The following is a 16595-nucleotide window of genomic DNA, read 5'->3' on the forward strand; positions in this document are numbered from 1 at the left end:
GACTTATCTGGGTTTTTTTTGGCTGTCGCGTTTGCCGGAGTGGAGGTTGGGCATGAGAGGCCGACGTGTGAGGCTCGCTGTACGAAGCCGTAATGAGAATCACCGATCCCCAAACGTGGCTAAGCGAAGTCGTCCAGAAGCACGCAACGGGTGTGGTCACCGAAGGCTTGGGTGGCTTTGACGCACCCAATAAATCGATGTCGACCTATCCTACAACCCTCGGTTGTCTAATGTAGACATTTAAATAGCGCAAGGTAAATGGAACTGCGACATTATTGGGGGGGGGGGGGAATATTTTATCTTTCGTGAAAAATTGTTTTTTTTTTTACAACGTAAGAAGGTTCGATGTGTTCGTGCTTAGCATGTTATATAGAGTAGGGAAGTGGGAATTTTCAGGGGTTTCACGTTAAATAATTGAAATGCTAAAGTTTTGCTTTTGTCCAAAGGTTAATGTTTCCACTGTGTTCAAACTTAGTTGAGCTCTATATGAAACGTAAACGTGGACATTTTTCACAATCATTTTTTTTCACCCAGAAAATTCGATGTGATTTTTCTTCAAAATATTAGTTTTACTTTAGTTATTAAAAAAAAAAGCCGATCCTCCATCGCGTTCGTTCAGGGTGTCTATGTCGTATATTAAAACAAAACTGGAACTTTTCCGAATCAAAATTTTCACCAGGAAGAAATCAACACGCTCAACCATATCGGTCTTTTTGTCCAATAAATAGCCAACATTTTCTTGCTTGATTCTTTCAATCTTTATTTGAAGCTTTCGTGACTGCAGGAATCCGTGCTCTTTGACACCTACGTGACTTTACCGAAAGAACCAAAGAGTATGATTCTTTCAAGTCAAGTCAATTTTATTTCTACTCAAACTCCTGGCGCCTTTCCGGTCATTCTGCTACAAATCTGCCACTCAAAGCGCCATCATCACATGAATACTTACATAAAAATAGAACATTCTCTACAATGACAGAAAACATATACTATCTCTGAAATAAAAGCCAATTTCTCCCTTGTTGCTTTGGCTCGGTTTTACTGAAACTTAAATTTTTATATATATATAAAAAAACGAAAATTGGAGTGAATTTCAGTTCTTCAAGTTTCTTTGGTAACAAATCCATACCCCCCAAGTCGCTGCCTGTGCTGTGCCCAAGAGCTCGCATTAAAATGTTGTCCAATCAAAAAACCCAATCACCTCCTTACACTAATTGCAAAACAAACAAACACACACACGCCTCCACATAACACCCCCACCCCCCCTTTAACAGCAAAATCAGCAGCATCATAATCATCACCACCACCACCACCACACATGTTCCCAGTTTGACCTTTGGAACAAGATACAACCCTTCTGTGTGCATGGCATCTCTCCACCCCCCCCCCCTTTAACCCCTCGTTCTCAACATCTCCCGTTCCCAAACACCCAACCCCCGCAACCTCTTGCATCAACCTAGCCAGCCCCTTGCTCACACCACCACCACCACCACAGCGAAACCCCAACCCAGACTCGTCTTCTCCCCGCGTCGATACAGCGAAAACGCAAGCTTGCTCGCCTGCCCTGTTGCCTGCCCTGCCCTGCATGCTGCTGCTGCTGCACATTGCTCATTCGAATGGCGATGACATCAGCTGCTGTTCGGTTCACGCTCGCTTTGATAGTCGTGCAATTTGCGGCCATGGGTCCTGTCAAAGCAGGTACAGTTAAACACCGACGTTTGTGTGTGTGTTGGTGCTGGTGTGTGTTGGTGCTGGTGTGTGTACTGGTGTGCGTGCTGGTGTGTGTGTGCTGGTGTGTGTGTTTTGGGGTGTGTGTGCTGGTGTTGGTGTGTATGTGCGCTGGTGTGTGTGTCCTGGTGTGTGTGTGTTTGTGTGTGTGTGCTGGTGTTGGTGTGTATGTGCGCTGGTGTGTGTGCTGGTGTGTGTGTGCTGGTGTGGGTGTGTGTGTTTGTGTGTGTGTTTGTGTGTGTGTGATGGTGTGTGTGTGATGGTGTGTGTGTGATGGTGTGTGTGTGATGGTGTGTGTGTGATGGTGTGTGTGTGATGGTGTGTGTGTGATGGTGTGTGTGTGATGGTGTGTGTGTGATGGTGTGTGTGTGATGGTGTGTGTGTGATGGTGTGTGTGTGATGGTGTGTGTGTGATGGTGTGTGTGTGATGGTGTGTGTGTGATGGTGTGTGTGTGTGTGATGGTGTGTGTGTGATGGTGTGTGTGTGTGTGATGGTGTGTGTGTGTGATGGTGTGTGTGTGTGTGATGGTGTGTGTGTGTGTGATGGTGTGTGTGTGTGATGGTGTGTGTGTGTGATGGTGTGTGTGTGTGATGGTGTGTGTGTGTGATGGTGTGTGTGTGATGGTGTGTGTGTGTTGGTCTGTGTGTGTGATGGTCTGTGTGTGTGATGGTCTGTGTGTGTGCTGGTGTGTGTGTTGGTGTGTGTGTTGGTGTGTTGGTGTGTGTGTGCTGGTGTGTGTGTTGGTGTGTTGGTCTGTGTGTGTGTGCGTGCTGGTGTGTGTGTTGGTGTGTGTGCTGGTGTTGGTGTGTGCTGGTGTTGGTGTGTGCTGGTGTGTGTGTGCTGGTGTTGGTGTGTGCTGGTGTGTGTGTGCTGGTGTGTGTGTGTGTGCTGGTGTGTGTGTGATGGTCTGTGTGTGTGTTGGTGTGTGCTGGTGTGTGTGTGCTGGTGTGTGTGTGCTGGTGTGTGTGTGCTGGTGTGTGTGTGTGCTGGTGTGTGTGTGTGTTGGTGTGTGTGCTGGTGTGTGTGTTGGTGTGTTGGTCTGTGTGTGTGTTGGTGTGTGTGCTGGTGTGTGTGTTGGTGTGTTGGTCTGTGTGTGTGTTGGTGTGTGTGTGCTTGTGTGTGCTGGTGTGGGGAGCGATAGCGCTACGCTGCGCTATGAACGCGGCGACCCGGGTTCGATTCCCGCTCACGGCCAACACCGGTGACGATTATCTGAACCGGTCCCGGGCCTCCCCTAGGTCGACTCAGCCTCAAATGAGTACCTGGTGCGGTGTGTGAACATCGCCACTAGGGAGACAAAGACGGCCGGGCGTGGTGCTGGCCACCCACCCCCTCGTGTACCGTTCCCGGCCTTCATAGGTGCTCGCTAACAGCACTTGCCCCAACAGTCTGTTAAGGCTACATGGGGGATCTTTGTCTTTTTGTGTATGTGTGTTGGTGTGTGTGTGTTGGTGTGTGTAATGGTGTGTGTGTGATGGTGTGTGTGTGTTGGTGTGTGTGTGTTGGTGTGTGTGTAATGGTGTGTGTGTTGGTGTGTGTGTAATGGTGTGTGTGTTGGGGTGTGTGTCTAATGGTGGGTGTGTGTAATGGTGTGTGTAATGGTGTGTGTAATGGTGTGTGTAATGGTGTGTGTAATGGTGTGTGTGTTGGTGTGTGTGTGTTGGTGTGTGTGTGTGTTGGTGTGTGTTGGTGTGTGTGTGTTGGTGTGTGTTTAATGGTGTGTGTGTAATGGTGTGTGTGTGTGTTGGTGTGTGTGTGTTGGTGTGTGTGTGTTGGTGTGTGTGTAATGGTGTGTGTGTTGGTGTGTGTGTGTAATGGTGTGTGTGTGTTGGTGTGTGTGTGTTGGTGTGTGTGTGTTGGTGTGTGTGCAATGGTGTGTGTGTTGGTGTGTGTGTGTAATGGTGTGTGTGTAATGGTGTGTGTGTAATGGTGTGTGTGTGTAATGGTGTGTGTGTGTAATGGTGTGTGTAATGGTGTGTGTGTAATGTGTGTGTGTATGTGTGTGTGTAATGGTGTGTGTGATGTGTGTGTGTTGGTGTGTGTGTTGGTGTGTGTGTAATGGTGTGTGTGTAGTGTGTGTGTTGGTGTGTGTGTATGTGTGTGTGTAATGGTGTGTGTGTAATGTGTGTGTGTTGGTGTGTGTGTGTGTGTTGGTGTGTGTGTTGGTGTGTGTGTGTTGGTGTGTGTGTTGGTGTGTGTGTAATGGTGTGTGTGTTATTATTCCCGGGACTTTATGTACGGACCACGTGTTCTCATTGAAAATAGGTACATAAAAATATCACTGTCCTGGTCACAAAAGCAAAGTTTGTGGGGAATAATAGCCCATTATCTGTACTTTTGAGGCGTAAGCAATTAGAAAATAACACTTACTACCCAGGAACAAAAATATATATTTGTTACACAGTGAATTTTATGATAGCAGTAGGTGTTGGGGGAAGGGTTGGCATTAGTGTCTGACCATAACCGATGTGTCCTATGTGTGCGTGTCTTTACGTGTTTGTAAATATTCTGTAGGTGGTGTGAGTGTATAAAGTGTGGCCTGCGAAGGCACTAAAAACCTCATCCCTCCTCTTCTTGTGCACAGACAGATTATGAAAGTGGGTGTTGGGAGAGTTGGGTCTGTCTGAACATGGCTGATGTGCACCGGGGCTGTGTGGACTTGTGTGCGAATAAAGTAACTATTACTGTTCTGTATGCGGTTGTGAGTGTATCAAAGTCTCCCCCGTGAACACGCAAATCAAGACACTGCATATCACTTGTGCTGCGGAGAGAATGTGTTGTTGGGAGAGTCGGTTACCATCACCGATGTGGGTGAGTGATTAAGTAACATTCTCTTTTGTGTGTGAGCGTGCGTTGTGCCTGGTTGCGATCACACGATGTTTATTTGCATATTCACCACAAGTGATGTGTGGTTAATGCAGTACTTGATTCCTCGCGAAAGGTATCTGTTTGGTGCTTAAACATCGTAACACCCGTTTCATTGCCAGAAAGGGTTACACCTATTCTTATTTTTCACACTTTGATACTCGCAAAAAATGTCACGCAAAACCAACTCGCACTTCTGTGGGCATTCGAGGGCTATACTTATTCGTGTATTTTGGAGGAAACCTGGCGAGATGGCTGGCTCTGTTGGCTCAATTTGGCACGGCTTTCTGTCCAACACTGCCCGTCAAAGCGACAAATGCAAGCCCAGGAGAACGCCGCTCATCCACGTTGAATATCGGGGATTCCATTATTCGCGGACTCCTCTTATCCACACACACACAACACAAATCGCGGACTATAGGAGTGATGGCGTAACATTCGTTCACCTGTAGATAACCGGCGGGTATTAAAAGTAGTGAGTATTAGGAAGCCACTTTGCTGCGCGTTAAGGGTAAAATCGCGGATAACCGCAAATAGTACGACAAAAATTGCCACAGAAAATAGGAGTTTTCGTCGACCCTACAGCCACCGCAGATAATAGGAATCACGGGTAATAGGTTTCCGGATAAAGAGGAGTTGTCCTGTACAGTTTAACAACGACCAGTGCACATTTTAGACATTGCCTTTGCACAATTGGCACTTGCAAAGCTTTATCACAAATGCAAACATCATCGTGGCCGCCAAACAACTTTAATAACCTACAATGAAGTAATTAATGCACGTCGAGTGAGAGTTGCGACGTTGTAATGGGCGACATCAATTATATCAATGTAACAATACATGACTTGTGTTTTGTACCATATTGATTCAGCCATTATTGCAGGTCTGACCAGCTTCCAATGGCAGAATTAAGACGTCTTTTGTTCTCCCGTTGATTTCCAGGCTCCACGAAAGCACATTAGTAAACAGCCCTTGTTGTACGCAAACACTGCACCCACACACGCACGCACGCTGCTGTTTTCGATTCTTACTGACAAGGGTGGCTGACAAGTCGGGGTGACTGGTTAGTCAACATAATACACATAATATATCAGGGAGAGAGCTAAAACCCATTACATCAGAGGGTGCAAGGGTTTGACAAAAATCGATAAGCGTTTACCCGAGAATGATGCTGAAAGGGTGAAATTAATGTGTTTTAATATGCAAGCGTGATCCCATTCATTGTTGGTATCTGTTGAATTTTGTTTAACTCGAAAGAATCTACGATTTTTTGTTCAAGTAGATTCGGTTACGCCTGTTTAAGTGTGATAATTTTGGAAATGGTTACTTTTAATTAAATCTGTCCGGCATCTTTCGCATTCGCTCTAACACTAATCTCCCTTATGAAGCCTTAACATGTGCAATGTAAACAAAAAAAACGAAGTTTGAAATCTTCCAAATTCTGATCACTTTTAAACTAAGGCTACCCGCATCCCAACAAAGTTCATTTAATGTACATCGGGACGACCTCAAGGTGTTCATTTGTAGTGGCAGGATAATAACAATGTGAAAATATCCACACGATCACCACTGAAATTGATCCAGTCGTTGAATTATAGTAGCTATCCGGTCGTTTCCTCGGGCAATTATCAACCGACATTACTTGTTGTAAACTGGGCAGTAAGGGTGAAGACTGTGTGACATTGCTTGCAAAATTACGAAATTGTGTAACATTGCACCGATCCAATGTCAGGGTTCCTGACGAGTCTGGAAACCGTGGTTAGATGTGAGCGTCTATGCCCTAAGAAGCCCGGGTCATATTTTGGGGCTCGCTGTTTTCCCCATAACTCGCAACTGCCTCCTCTGACCGCCGCATCTGTCTATTCAGTATTCATTCTGCTGGGTTAAGCCACACGGGGCTCTCTTTGGTCTCGCATAGGGCCCATCACAGTGGGTTCATCACAGAAGACCAGAAGCTGTGCTTCTGTGAGTCCCCTGTTGAGATAGACCAATGCTCTGCAGTGAGTCTCGTGGAACAGAAATTATGTGATGCTCGAACGATGGACGCGGTGTTTGTTGCTGAACGAGTGTGGAAATCTATTACCAGAATGTTGCATTATCTGTGAGCCCGTTCGTGCAATCTCACGAGATGCTTGTTGGCGTGATTGTTAATTTATTTTGTTATTTATTTGCAGGGTCCTTTACATGATTGCAGGTTCAAAATCCAATCACACTCAGTCGTCTGAATTACTCGTGTAAAGCTAATAAATACAAATCGCATTGTTTAAAAGTCGACTCAAGCACGCCTTTTGTCAAATATTAAAAATAAATGAAGTGATCTGGTAACTCAAGAGGTCAAAGTGCTGAATTGGCACCCCTGAGATTCTGGGCTTAAATCTGGACAGCTGCCTCTGATTTTTTAAAACCAAATTTCAGGCGTGGCGAGTTGATGGCGTCGACCTGGTCACTAACGTCTGCACAAAGCGTCTCAGATACATTTGCTTCTGCACTCAATTAGTTTGAAGTTCAGTGATGAGAATGAAACACAATCGGTTTAGCTGTCATGCGATGAACGTTGCTCTTTGCGGCACGGGGTGTGTGGGAAAGCACTGCCCCCTTACCGTATGGGGCAAAGGTGACTGAAAGGGATATCAGATGTGTCTCTGTGGCATCCTCTTCCGCTGCGCTGCAATAAATCCTCACTGATGCTTCATCTCATGGCATGACACAATTGGGATAAAATTGGGGTGGTAAAACTGAATAGACCTCGAAGTCCGCTAAAAAGTACAATTTAATTTCAGTTTCAATTTGAGATCATTAACTTACAAATAACGTCTTTTCTCCCGACACTTTATACCACAGGCAGCTGTCCAGCTCAGCTCAGAAGTCCTTGTTCCATGCCAGAAAAGACAAAGAGATTATATAGCAATTATAATAAAATGCAATTATATTTTAAAGTAGTAATTGTAGATTCAAGGCTTTGCATAAAGCTTTGAATATGCCAACAACTGGCCTTGTATGAGAATTATGGCCGATCGCCTGTTGCCAATTTGGCATATATTTTTCATTTAATTTCATAAAAATGTGGCCATACTAGCGTGATGACCGCTCCAGTGAATAACTGAATAGAAATAAAGGTGCTTATTTTCATAATGAAATTCATTCATTTTCGTTTGTCATTGTTCAAACAGTGAGTGTTTGCGTCTGTCATGCGTAAACTGCTGGCCACTATTGTGCTAATATATCACGGCACGGACTTTTCATTACCCACACAAACCATTGATTGTGATCGGGTCAGTACGTTGTGCTATATTCAATTTAGAAATTTAATTTTCTGGACACATGCTATGGGATTTTTTGCTCTGGTGGACTCAAGTGGAGTTATTTTCCTGCTTGCTACTAGGCAATAGCAGTGAAATAGGTATAGAATTTGTCATCGTATATATGTAAACATAATAGTGCAATAAAACTAAATTACGCAGAAAGTTGATGGTGTTACAACGGATATGTCAGCACAGTCAGATGAAGCAGGGCACTCGGTTTATGAGTTCACTGCCCGGTGAAGCTCAGAGCAATTTGAATGAGATGTCATGTGTTGATGTTGAATTCAGTCATGAGAAGGCTTATGCCACCAGTGAGCTGGAGCTTTATTCTTTAAAATTGTATAAATTCTGGCCACATATAAATGACATCTTTGTAAATGTGATCATATTGCCGGGTGGTGGAGGGTTAGTGAAAATAATTTCGCCACAAAACAACCACGTGGCCGAACCCAAACACAAATACGGATCATTTTGACCACAACAGTTTTTTTTTTATTAATTAATAGCATCATTTTATAACACACGTCATTCTGTTGAAATTTACATTTGCAATGACATATTGAATTAGGCATAATTCAGTTTCAAGTTTGATTTTGCTTGCCCCCTTGTGTGTTCTGGTGTGCGTGCGTTGTCTTTCAGAGGGGAACTGCGCAAGTCGTTGTGGGCAAGTTACCCTCGGAGACTGCTCCTGCACCCCATCCTGCCAGGCCCTGGACAGCTGCTGCCCTGATTTTGCTCATCGTTGTTTGGAAATTTCCCCAAAATCAGGATGTCATGTGGGCGGAGACGACTTAAAAATCATCAACATTCGCTTCAATAGGACCCAAGGCGTCATCTGCCGGTGTGTAAATTATCAACAATAACAACAATAATAACAACAGTCCAGCACGTGCAGTGTTAGTCACAAGCGTTGCATATTAAAGAGTAAACTGTGGTATTTCAAGCACTTGCAGTCAGAACATTTTTAATTCGTTTGCAAAGACAAAAATGAAGTGATACATGGCCCTCTGATTCGTTTGCGTGTTTGGCACGATGCCTGATGTTTTACTATCGTGTGGTGGGTGCTTCTCCAAGTCAGTTTCTGAAGTATCTTGAGTTCAGTTCGCGAAGAAGTTCTATGCACGTGGAGCAAAACGTCGAACATCGTGCCCAACAACTCGAAAACACATAGCAGAGCTGTAGGGCACAGGCATGATCACCTATCTACGTGACTTTACCGAAAGACCCAAAGAATAGGAAAGTGATACATGTTAAATTGAAAGTATTACCACTCGATCAACACGTATCTTTTGTCAACGCAGCTTCGTTAATGAACATTCCTTTAATTAAATTTTGACTTTGGTCATCGGACAAACTGTAGAATGAGCGTAGCAACTGCATTCTTTTTGCCATTTCATTGTTGGTCGAAGATTTTTTTATCCATCACGGTTTTTAATTGAAAACTGTTACGCACGCAACGTTACATTTTGCTCGTACCTGCGTCGGCTTAAGCGCTCAAGTGAATCAAGGGCAATCTCACATTGCCCATTTTTTTGTGACAGCGCTCCCCAACCGACGACGGTAATTTCACCTGCAATTCTGGCTTGACGTCCACGTCACACTCACTCGAAGGTTTGGCGAGGACAAAGTGGACGTGGGCGGCCACTTGGACGGAGAGGGACACGCGCACTGCGTCTCCCCGCTTGTCTACGAGACGAGACGCATCCCCTTCCAGCTGTCCGTGGACGGGGGGCTCAGCTTCCCTCACGAGGGCACTTGGGTGGCAGGTGAGCAACTGACAGGCCACCTGGGTGGCAGGTGAGCAACTGACAGGCCATCTGGGTGGCAGGTGAGCACCTGCCAGGCCACCTGGGTGGCAGGTGAGCAACTGACAGGCCATCTGGGTGGCAGGTGAGCACCTGCCAGGCCACCTGGGTGGCAGGTGAGCAACTGACAGGCCATCTGGGTGGCAGGTGAGCACCTGCCAGGCCACCTGGGTGGCAGAGGGCGCCGCGGTGGAAAGATGTTGACTGCCTCGCGCCTGCTACGCAGGACGTCTGCATATTCGGAGTTTGCGTGTCTCTCTCTCTCTCGCTCTGGTCGCGTAGATTTTTCTCCGGGTTTTCCGGTTTCTCCCTCCACATTTAGAATCAACGTGCATTCAGAGTATTCAGCTGCTGTACATTTCCACGCTACTTTGTTGCGCTATCATTCGTGGCCAGGTCGCTTCGGAAAAAGAGCTATGTAGCTCAGTGGGCCTTGCCTGGTAAAATAAAAATAGCTTTAGTTTATTACGTGGTTGAGAGGTAGGTCACTTGAAGGAATTTCAAAAGCAGTCCTGTGTCCTGTTTCCACGGGCTATTCTCGAACACGGCTCTGCGAGAGTTTTGATCAGTGTGACGCTCAGAACAAACTTTTGATCACATCGTCAAATTCGGCCAAACCTCTTCGCTCGCACTCTGCCCGTCGCTCTCGTTTTCCCACGCGCCGCAGTGCACCCCGGCAAGGTGAAAGGGGGTGCTGCCGCCCAGATGCACAACGCCACGCACTGGCAGTACTACGGCACGCCGGGCGTCGCGGGCAAGCTGACTCTGAACTGGAACGCCAGCAAGTTGCGTTCGCCAGCAGTCAACGTGGAGGTGTGGGGCTACAGGGAGACGGGTACGCACGCATCGCCACCCGACTAGACCGAGTCTGTGGCCCCGCGCGCATGCAGTTTATACAAATTGCGCCTCATTTAACCCGTGCGTGTGTGTGTGTGTCTGTGTGTGATGGATTACCACGGTGCTGCCTGACTACCGGATGTGTGCTTCACGCGGAAAAGAAAGCTGAGCACGTCATTATCCGTCCCTTCTGTTGGCTGATGAGCAACGATGGGGCCCGGACTAATTTCAGTCACGGTTTTCTTTCTTGAGCGAGTTTCACAGCTTCGCTCAGCCTCAATCCATTCTCTTACTGATCCCTCACTGCTCTGTCAGTACCCCTGGTTCACCGTCTTTTGCCTACTCCTGCTTTCTTACACTCGTGTGTGTGTGTGTGTCACAAAGTCAGGGTTCTTTGTCTGGACTCATTCACATAAGTGCCCTAACCATTGCAGTCTAAATCCATTTATGAGGTAAAACTATATATTTCTGCTATTTTCCCGAATTTATACAGCCAAATTTATCGTTTTGTATTCGTATCTGGTTGTGCATACTCAGTTGACCTTTGAATCCTTATAGTCATAAAAATTCAACTCATGAAAACTATCCCAAATAGTTGTTATTGCAATTGCAGATTGAGTAAATGTGTTTATATGTTACACACACACACACGTGTATGCGTGCATGTATGAATATGTGTCTGTGTTTGAGTAAATGTGTGTATGTACAAGTATATGCGGTCATAGAAGTATGTGAATGTGAGTACGTCGATGGGGAGTGATAGTCTAGCGGTTAATGCGCTGCACTCCAAACCCGGTGACCCGAGTTCGATTCCTGCTCACAGCCAAACCCACTGATGATGATCTAAATCGATTCTGGGCCTCCTCTAGGTCGACTCAGCCTCAAATGAGTACCTGGTGCGGTGTGTAAACATCGTCGCTCGGCAGATAAAAGCGGCCGGGCGTGGTGGTGGCCACCCACCCCCTCGTGTGCCGTGCCGGCCTTCATAGATGCTGCTCGCTAACAGCACTTGCCCCAACAGTCTGTTCAGGATATACAGGAGTCTTTTTCTTGTCTTGTCGATGTAAGTACACGTGGGTGGATTATTTAAGACTCGGCCTTAGGGGTAGTGATAGGGGTTGGTGTAGGGGTCGTGATATCACTACCCCTACCCCAACCCCTATCATGACCGCTACCCAAATCACTACCCCTACACCAACCCCTATCACGACCGCTACCCATATCACTACCCCTACACCAACCCCGATCACTACCCCTACACCAACCCCTATCACGACCCCTACCCATATCACTACCCCTACCCCAACCCCTATCACTACCCCTACCCATATCACTACCCCTACACCAACCCCTATCACTACCCCTACACCTCACCCCGATCACTACCCCTACACCAACCCCTATCACGACCCCTACCCATATCACTACCCCTACCCCAACCCCTATCACTACCCCTACCCATATCACTACCCCTACACCAACCCCTATCACGACCCCTACACCAACCCCGATCACTACCCCTACCCATATCACTACCCCTACACCAACCCCTATCACGACCCAAACCCCTCCGTAATCACTCCCAACTGTTTTCCTGTCACCATAACTGCACCACTTTTAATAACCGCACCCTTTGTATGTATGTGAAAGTCATTTCGCATCGTACGTAGCCAACCTTTACAATCTTTATCTCAACCACTATCACCTTATGTACAATTGAATAATTGCTGTAAAGTGCCTTGGAATAGGGCGCTACGTAAATCTAGATAAGATAAGCTGAGCACTGAGGAGGCAAAGGTGGTCAGGGTGGGAGCGGCCACGCCACCCCCCTCCTGTACCATAACGGTCTCAACAATCGCTCGCCAAGAGCAGTCGCTCCAACATGCCGTTAAGGCTATACTTAGGGTCTTTGCCGTTTTCCTTTCATGTCTGTGTGTGTGTGTGAAGGTATAAGTCTGTGGCCACCAAATTGAATCTCGTCAGACTAAAAAAATCAAAAGTGACGCATCGCGTGCGCAATTTCTGTCGCCGCAATAATCTCCGTGATAATTCAATCACGTTGCGTGACGCTCTCCGCGCGAATGCAAGTGACTCTTTCGCGGGCTTCACGCGAACGTCTCTTCCTCAGGCGAGGCGTACGGAGCGGCGTGGGTTGCCCAGTGGCTCTACCTGTACACGTTGGCTCGGGACGTCGCTAACAGCGGCTCGTTCACCTTCCTACCGAAGCCGGCGCTGCCCGAGTTCTCCGTCTACGAGTTCGGCATGCTCCGAATCGCGTCCAGCAATTACAGCGACGGGCAACCGTAAGCGGCGTCTCGGGCAAACACCGTCCGTTGCGAACGCTGCCCGTGGCCGAATCACCCTGAATGCACCCCGCTGATGTCGGATCTCAGAAGCGAAGCAGGGTGTTAGCCTGGTTCTATCCTGTCCTCGCGTCTGGCAATATGTTCGTGAGCCAAATGCCAATGTCACCTCGCCATGGTGGCGAGATGCAAACTTCTCCTTTGCTGGTATGCAGGAGACGCGTGGGTTCCATCCCAACCCTGCCGCCTGCATATTAGGAGTTTGCGTGTTCTCCCCGTGGTCGCGTGGATTTTTCTCCGGGTCCTCTGGTTGTTCTATCCACATTTAGAAACGTGCCTTTGGAGTATTTGTCTGCGGTACTTTTTGCACATGATGAGCCACTTCGTTGGGGATATAATTTGTGGCCATGTCACTTCTAAAAGAGAGCTATGCAGCTCAGTGGGCCTTACCTGTGGAGTTTTACTCTTCCTCCTCTGGCAAAGGAGCGCAGATGACTGTGGTTTACTCTACTGCCCATCGTTTGATATTTCATGGCTGCAGTCACACTACTGTTGCCTGTCTTTAATGTTCCGTCTATGAAGGAGACGTTTGCGCATCGGCCTGGTGATGTTCTGATGCGGTTAATAGTTGCATGCGAGACTGAGGATAACCAGATGTAGCTGGCTGCAGCTGTCAGGTGGCCAGGAGATGTCGGTACATTTATGCACAATACAGTACATGTCCATCACGTCAACAAAAGTGCCAATTCGTTACGAGTACAGCACACCGGTGTCTTGGAGAGTAAACTCACAACATTTACAATTCGAGTACGACGTTTCGCCAGTAATTACAACCAGCTAGTACAAATTCTTGGCTCTTTCGGTAAAGTCACGTAGAAGGGAAACAATAAAATAATAAAAATATAAAACAATAAAATTCTCACGACGTTTCGACAGCAACACAAGCAATCATCGAAAGAACCAAGAATATGAATCCCTGCAGTCACGAAAGCTTTAAATCGAAATATAGCTAGTACAATTTAGGTGTTTATGACATGACGATTATCGTGATGTCAGTTACCCACGAGTTGTGTACGTGATCGTATTTCTCAGCGTTCTTGTGTTGTCGATTCCTCAGCACAACGCCTGCCCTAAGTATTTAAATCGTTGAAACTTTACAGTCGAAACGTTCCTGACGCTCACGCTGGCAGTTAAACAATAATTTATCACGTAATTAAGGTGACCCATGAAACTGACGAGACCATAAAATCACCATGCCCGGAAAATATTTTGCCAAGCGCTAATGAAGCTGAACTTTTGTGCTTTTGTTATGGCATACTTTCTTGGTGGATTAAAAAAAACGAAAAACAAATCAGAACAGCCACGATAATCACTAAAACAATACTTCCTGCAAAATAGTCCACAGGTGTATCCTGCACCTGGTATTGTATGACGCATCGTAGTTATCACCAGATTGTGGCAACCCTGCAATCTATCTGTGCGGAGCTTGAAGACTTGCAACCCTCTTCTTTCATGGCTCCCCACCTCCAGGGTACTGCCGTTTTTTTAAAATATCTACTCGTGAAAAAACACTCAGCGATGGAAACGGCAAAACTCTTCCAACGAAATGCCCTGCTCCCGAGAACGAGTCTTGAGACTTAACGAGGCTTAGCTGGGTGAACTAGGGTTCACTATTATTTACTTAATGTCGAAATGGCACTGATGGTGCTGTGCACTCGCATCAGAGAGTTCAACGGCGAGCACATCTCATGAAAGTGGTTGTTAAGTGGCTGGCTTGCCCTGACATGCTGCTGCATGTGCAAATGATCGGTGTGTTTGCCGAAAAGTTCATACAATTCGGCTGATTGCTTATCTGTGCTGCTCCGTTTAAGAGGCTCAGTCGAGGTGGGCCTGGGCTTAGCAATTAATTGCACGCTCTCCTTTGACAGCCAAATGTATGCTCTTAATTCAACCTTGCTCTTGAGGTACTTGACTGTTATGGAATAAAAAAGAAAATTAGCTCGCCGCGAAGATGCGATGTAATATCAGTCACACTTGTCAACGCGCATTTATTTGACGGGTAACATTAATTATAGTGAGAGAGGAGAAAGTTTAATTACTTTTGTCAATAGGTAGACATGAGGTAAAGACCTGGATATCATGTCAAGTAGTTGTACAATGGCTAATGTCTTTCAAATGTCCCGATGCCAGAGGATTCTAAGGGCCATGTGACGGGAACACGCATGAAAAGACAGGACCTATAATAGACCTTGACAGGCACTACTTAGTGTAAATAATTCAGACAGGTGACTTTATAGGGTTATTCACTTCCTTCGGATTTCTCTACAAGGTCACAGCGCAAGTAGTAAACTTGGAGGTGCCACTGGTGCACACAAAGGTGCAGCCTTCTCATGCCGGTGCTGGCAAAGGGGCCTCCACTAGAGGGAGTTCTACAGAGCCCCTCTAGAGGCGCATTCGATTATTTAGAGTATTTAGCTGCTCTCACCTTCCACATCATAATCCACCTCGGTGAGCTGTCCTTTGCGGCGAGGTCGCTTTACCTGGTATACCAAAAAATAGTTTTTTTTGGAGCGATTTGCTCACCTCTCCTATCCTAAGCACTTCTAACTTGTTTTTGTATTGTTTGTTGTTGCAACGTTCTGACATTCTGGCCTGCCCTTCCACGCTAGCTAGATGTCTTGAAAGAGGTGGGAGGGCCCAAACTTTCCCCCAACACACATACCGCTGAGGCGGTGGGGGGGGGGGGGCAATTTAAGAAAGTTTCACCTTTGAACTGCCGCGTTGGTAAAATCAAATCAAACCGGCGACCTTTGGATTTCAATTCCAGCGTGATAACCATTAGACCACGGGCAGCATCCCCACCGTGCATATAACAAGACACATTTACTAAATCTTGACTTAAAGCTTTCGTGACTGCAGGAAGTCATATTCTTGGGTGTTTCGGTAAAGTCACGTAGATAGGTTAGAAGAAAATAACAAAACAATTACAAAAAACTACGACGTTTCGATCGCAACACAAGCAATCGTCATCAGGAGGGGAAAAAAAGGAGCGGGAAAGCTGCTGAAGTAAGCTGTAACAGCCTCAGGCAGGCTGTAACAGCCTGCCTCAGGCTGTAATAGCTGTAACAGCCTGCCTCCTGATGACGATTGCTTGTGCTGCGATCAAAACGTCGTAGTTTTTGGTTATTTTTTTTGTCTACGTGACTTTACCGAAAGACACAAGAATACATATTTACTCAATGTGAACTTTTAGTTTCGCTAGCTTTTGGCCAAATACCGCCGTGGCATACGCACGCAAGATAAAACTTCCCACCGCAATGTCCCTGTGCGTAACAGGAATGTGCTGGCGGCGTGGAGTGACGATCACGCGATGGCGTGGCACCTGGAGGAGAAGTTCCGTGCAGATCCGGCCGCCTGGGCGCTCCAGAAGTGCCTGGCTTGGAATGAGAATGAGACGTCCATACTTCCCCCTTTCCTCCCCGAGATCGCCGACTGTCCTTGCACTTTGGGCCAGGCGCGGGCGGACACTGGCCGATTCCAGGCAGGTTTTTGTCCCCATAGTCCCGGCAATCAGGTCCGTGATGAAACTAGTCGCCGCAATGATGTGATTTTCTATGATGCGATATGATGTGGAATTTCACGAAATGAGGACTGTCGCGATATCAGTTTTCCATAACTCTGTTATTGTATCTCACATTTTCGTTGCATGTGCTTTGCTGCACGTCTAGTACATATGTGGGAAGCGGTGGCACCGCAG

At 46.7% G+C, this 16595-nt stretch overlaps 1 protein-coding gene across 1 annotated transcript in view; it reads left to right on the top strand.

Moving 5' to 3' along the window:
* Positions 1 to 1430: 1430 nt before the first annotated feature.
* The window catches only part of SUSD2 (sushi domain containing 2), a 28749-nt gene continuing 13584 nt past the window's right edge, over positions 1431 to 16595 (top strand). Inside the window, exons 1-6 of the mRNA XM_032947208.2 lie at positions 1431 to 1695; positions 8533 to 8734; positions 9505 to 9659; positions 10366 to 10533; positions 12664 to 12838; positions 16175 to 16379. Coding sequence (XP_032803099.1) covers positions 1614 to 1695; positions 8533 to 8734; positions 9505 to 9659; positions 10366 to 10533; positions 12664 to 12838; positions 16175 to 16379 — 987 coding nt within the window. The 5' untranslated portion in view covers positions 1431 to 1613. The remainder of the gene's footprint in view (positions 1696 to 8532; positions 8735 to 9504; positions 9660 to 10365; positions 10534 to 12663; positions 12839 to 16174; positions 16380 to 16595) is intronic.

This window comes from Petromyzon marinus, chromosome 5, assembly GCF_048934315.1.
Source record: "Petromyzon marinus isolate PM22_M1 ecotype Great Lakes invasive population chromosome 5, UKy_Petmar_22M1.pri1.0, whole genome shotgun sequence".
In the NCBI taxonomy this organism is placed as follows: Eukaryota; Metazoa; Chordata; class Hyperoartia; order Petromyzontiformes; family Petromyzontidae; genus Petromyzon; species Petromyzon marinus.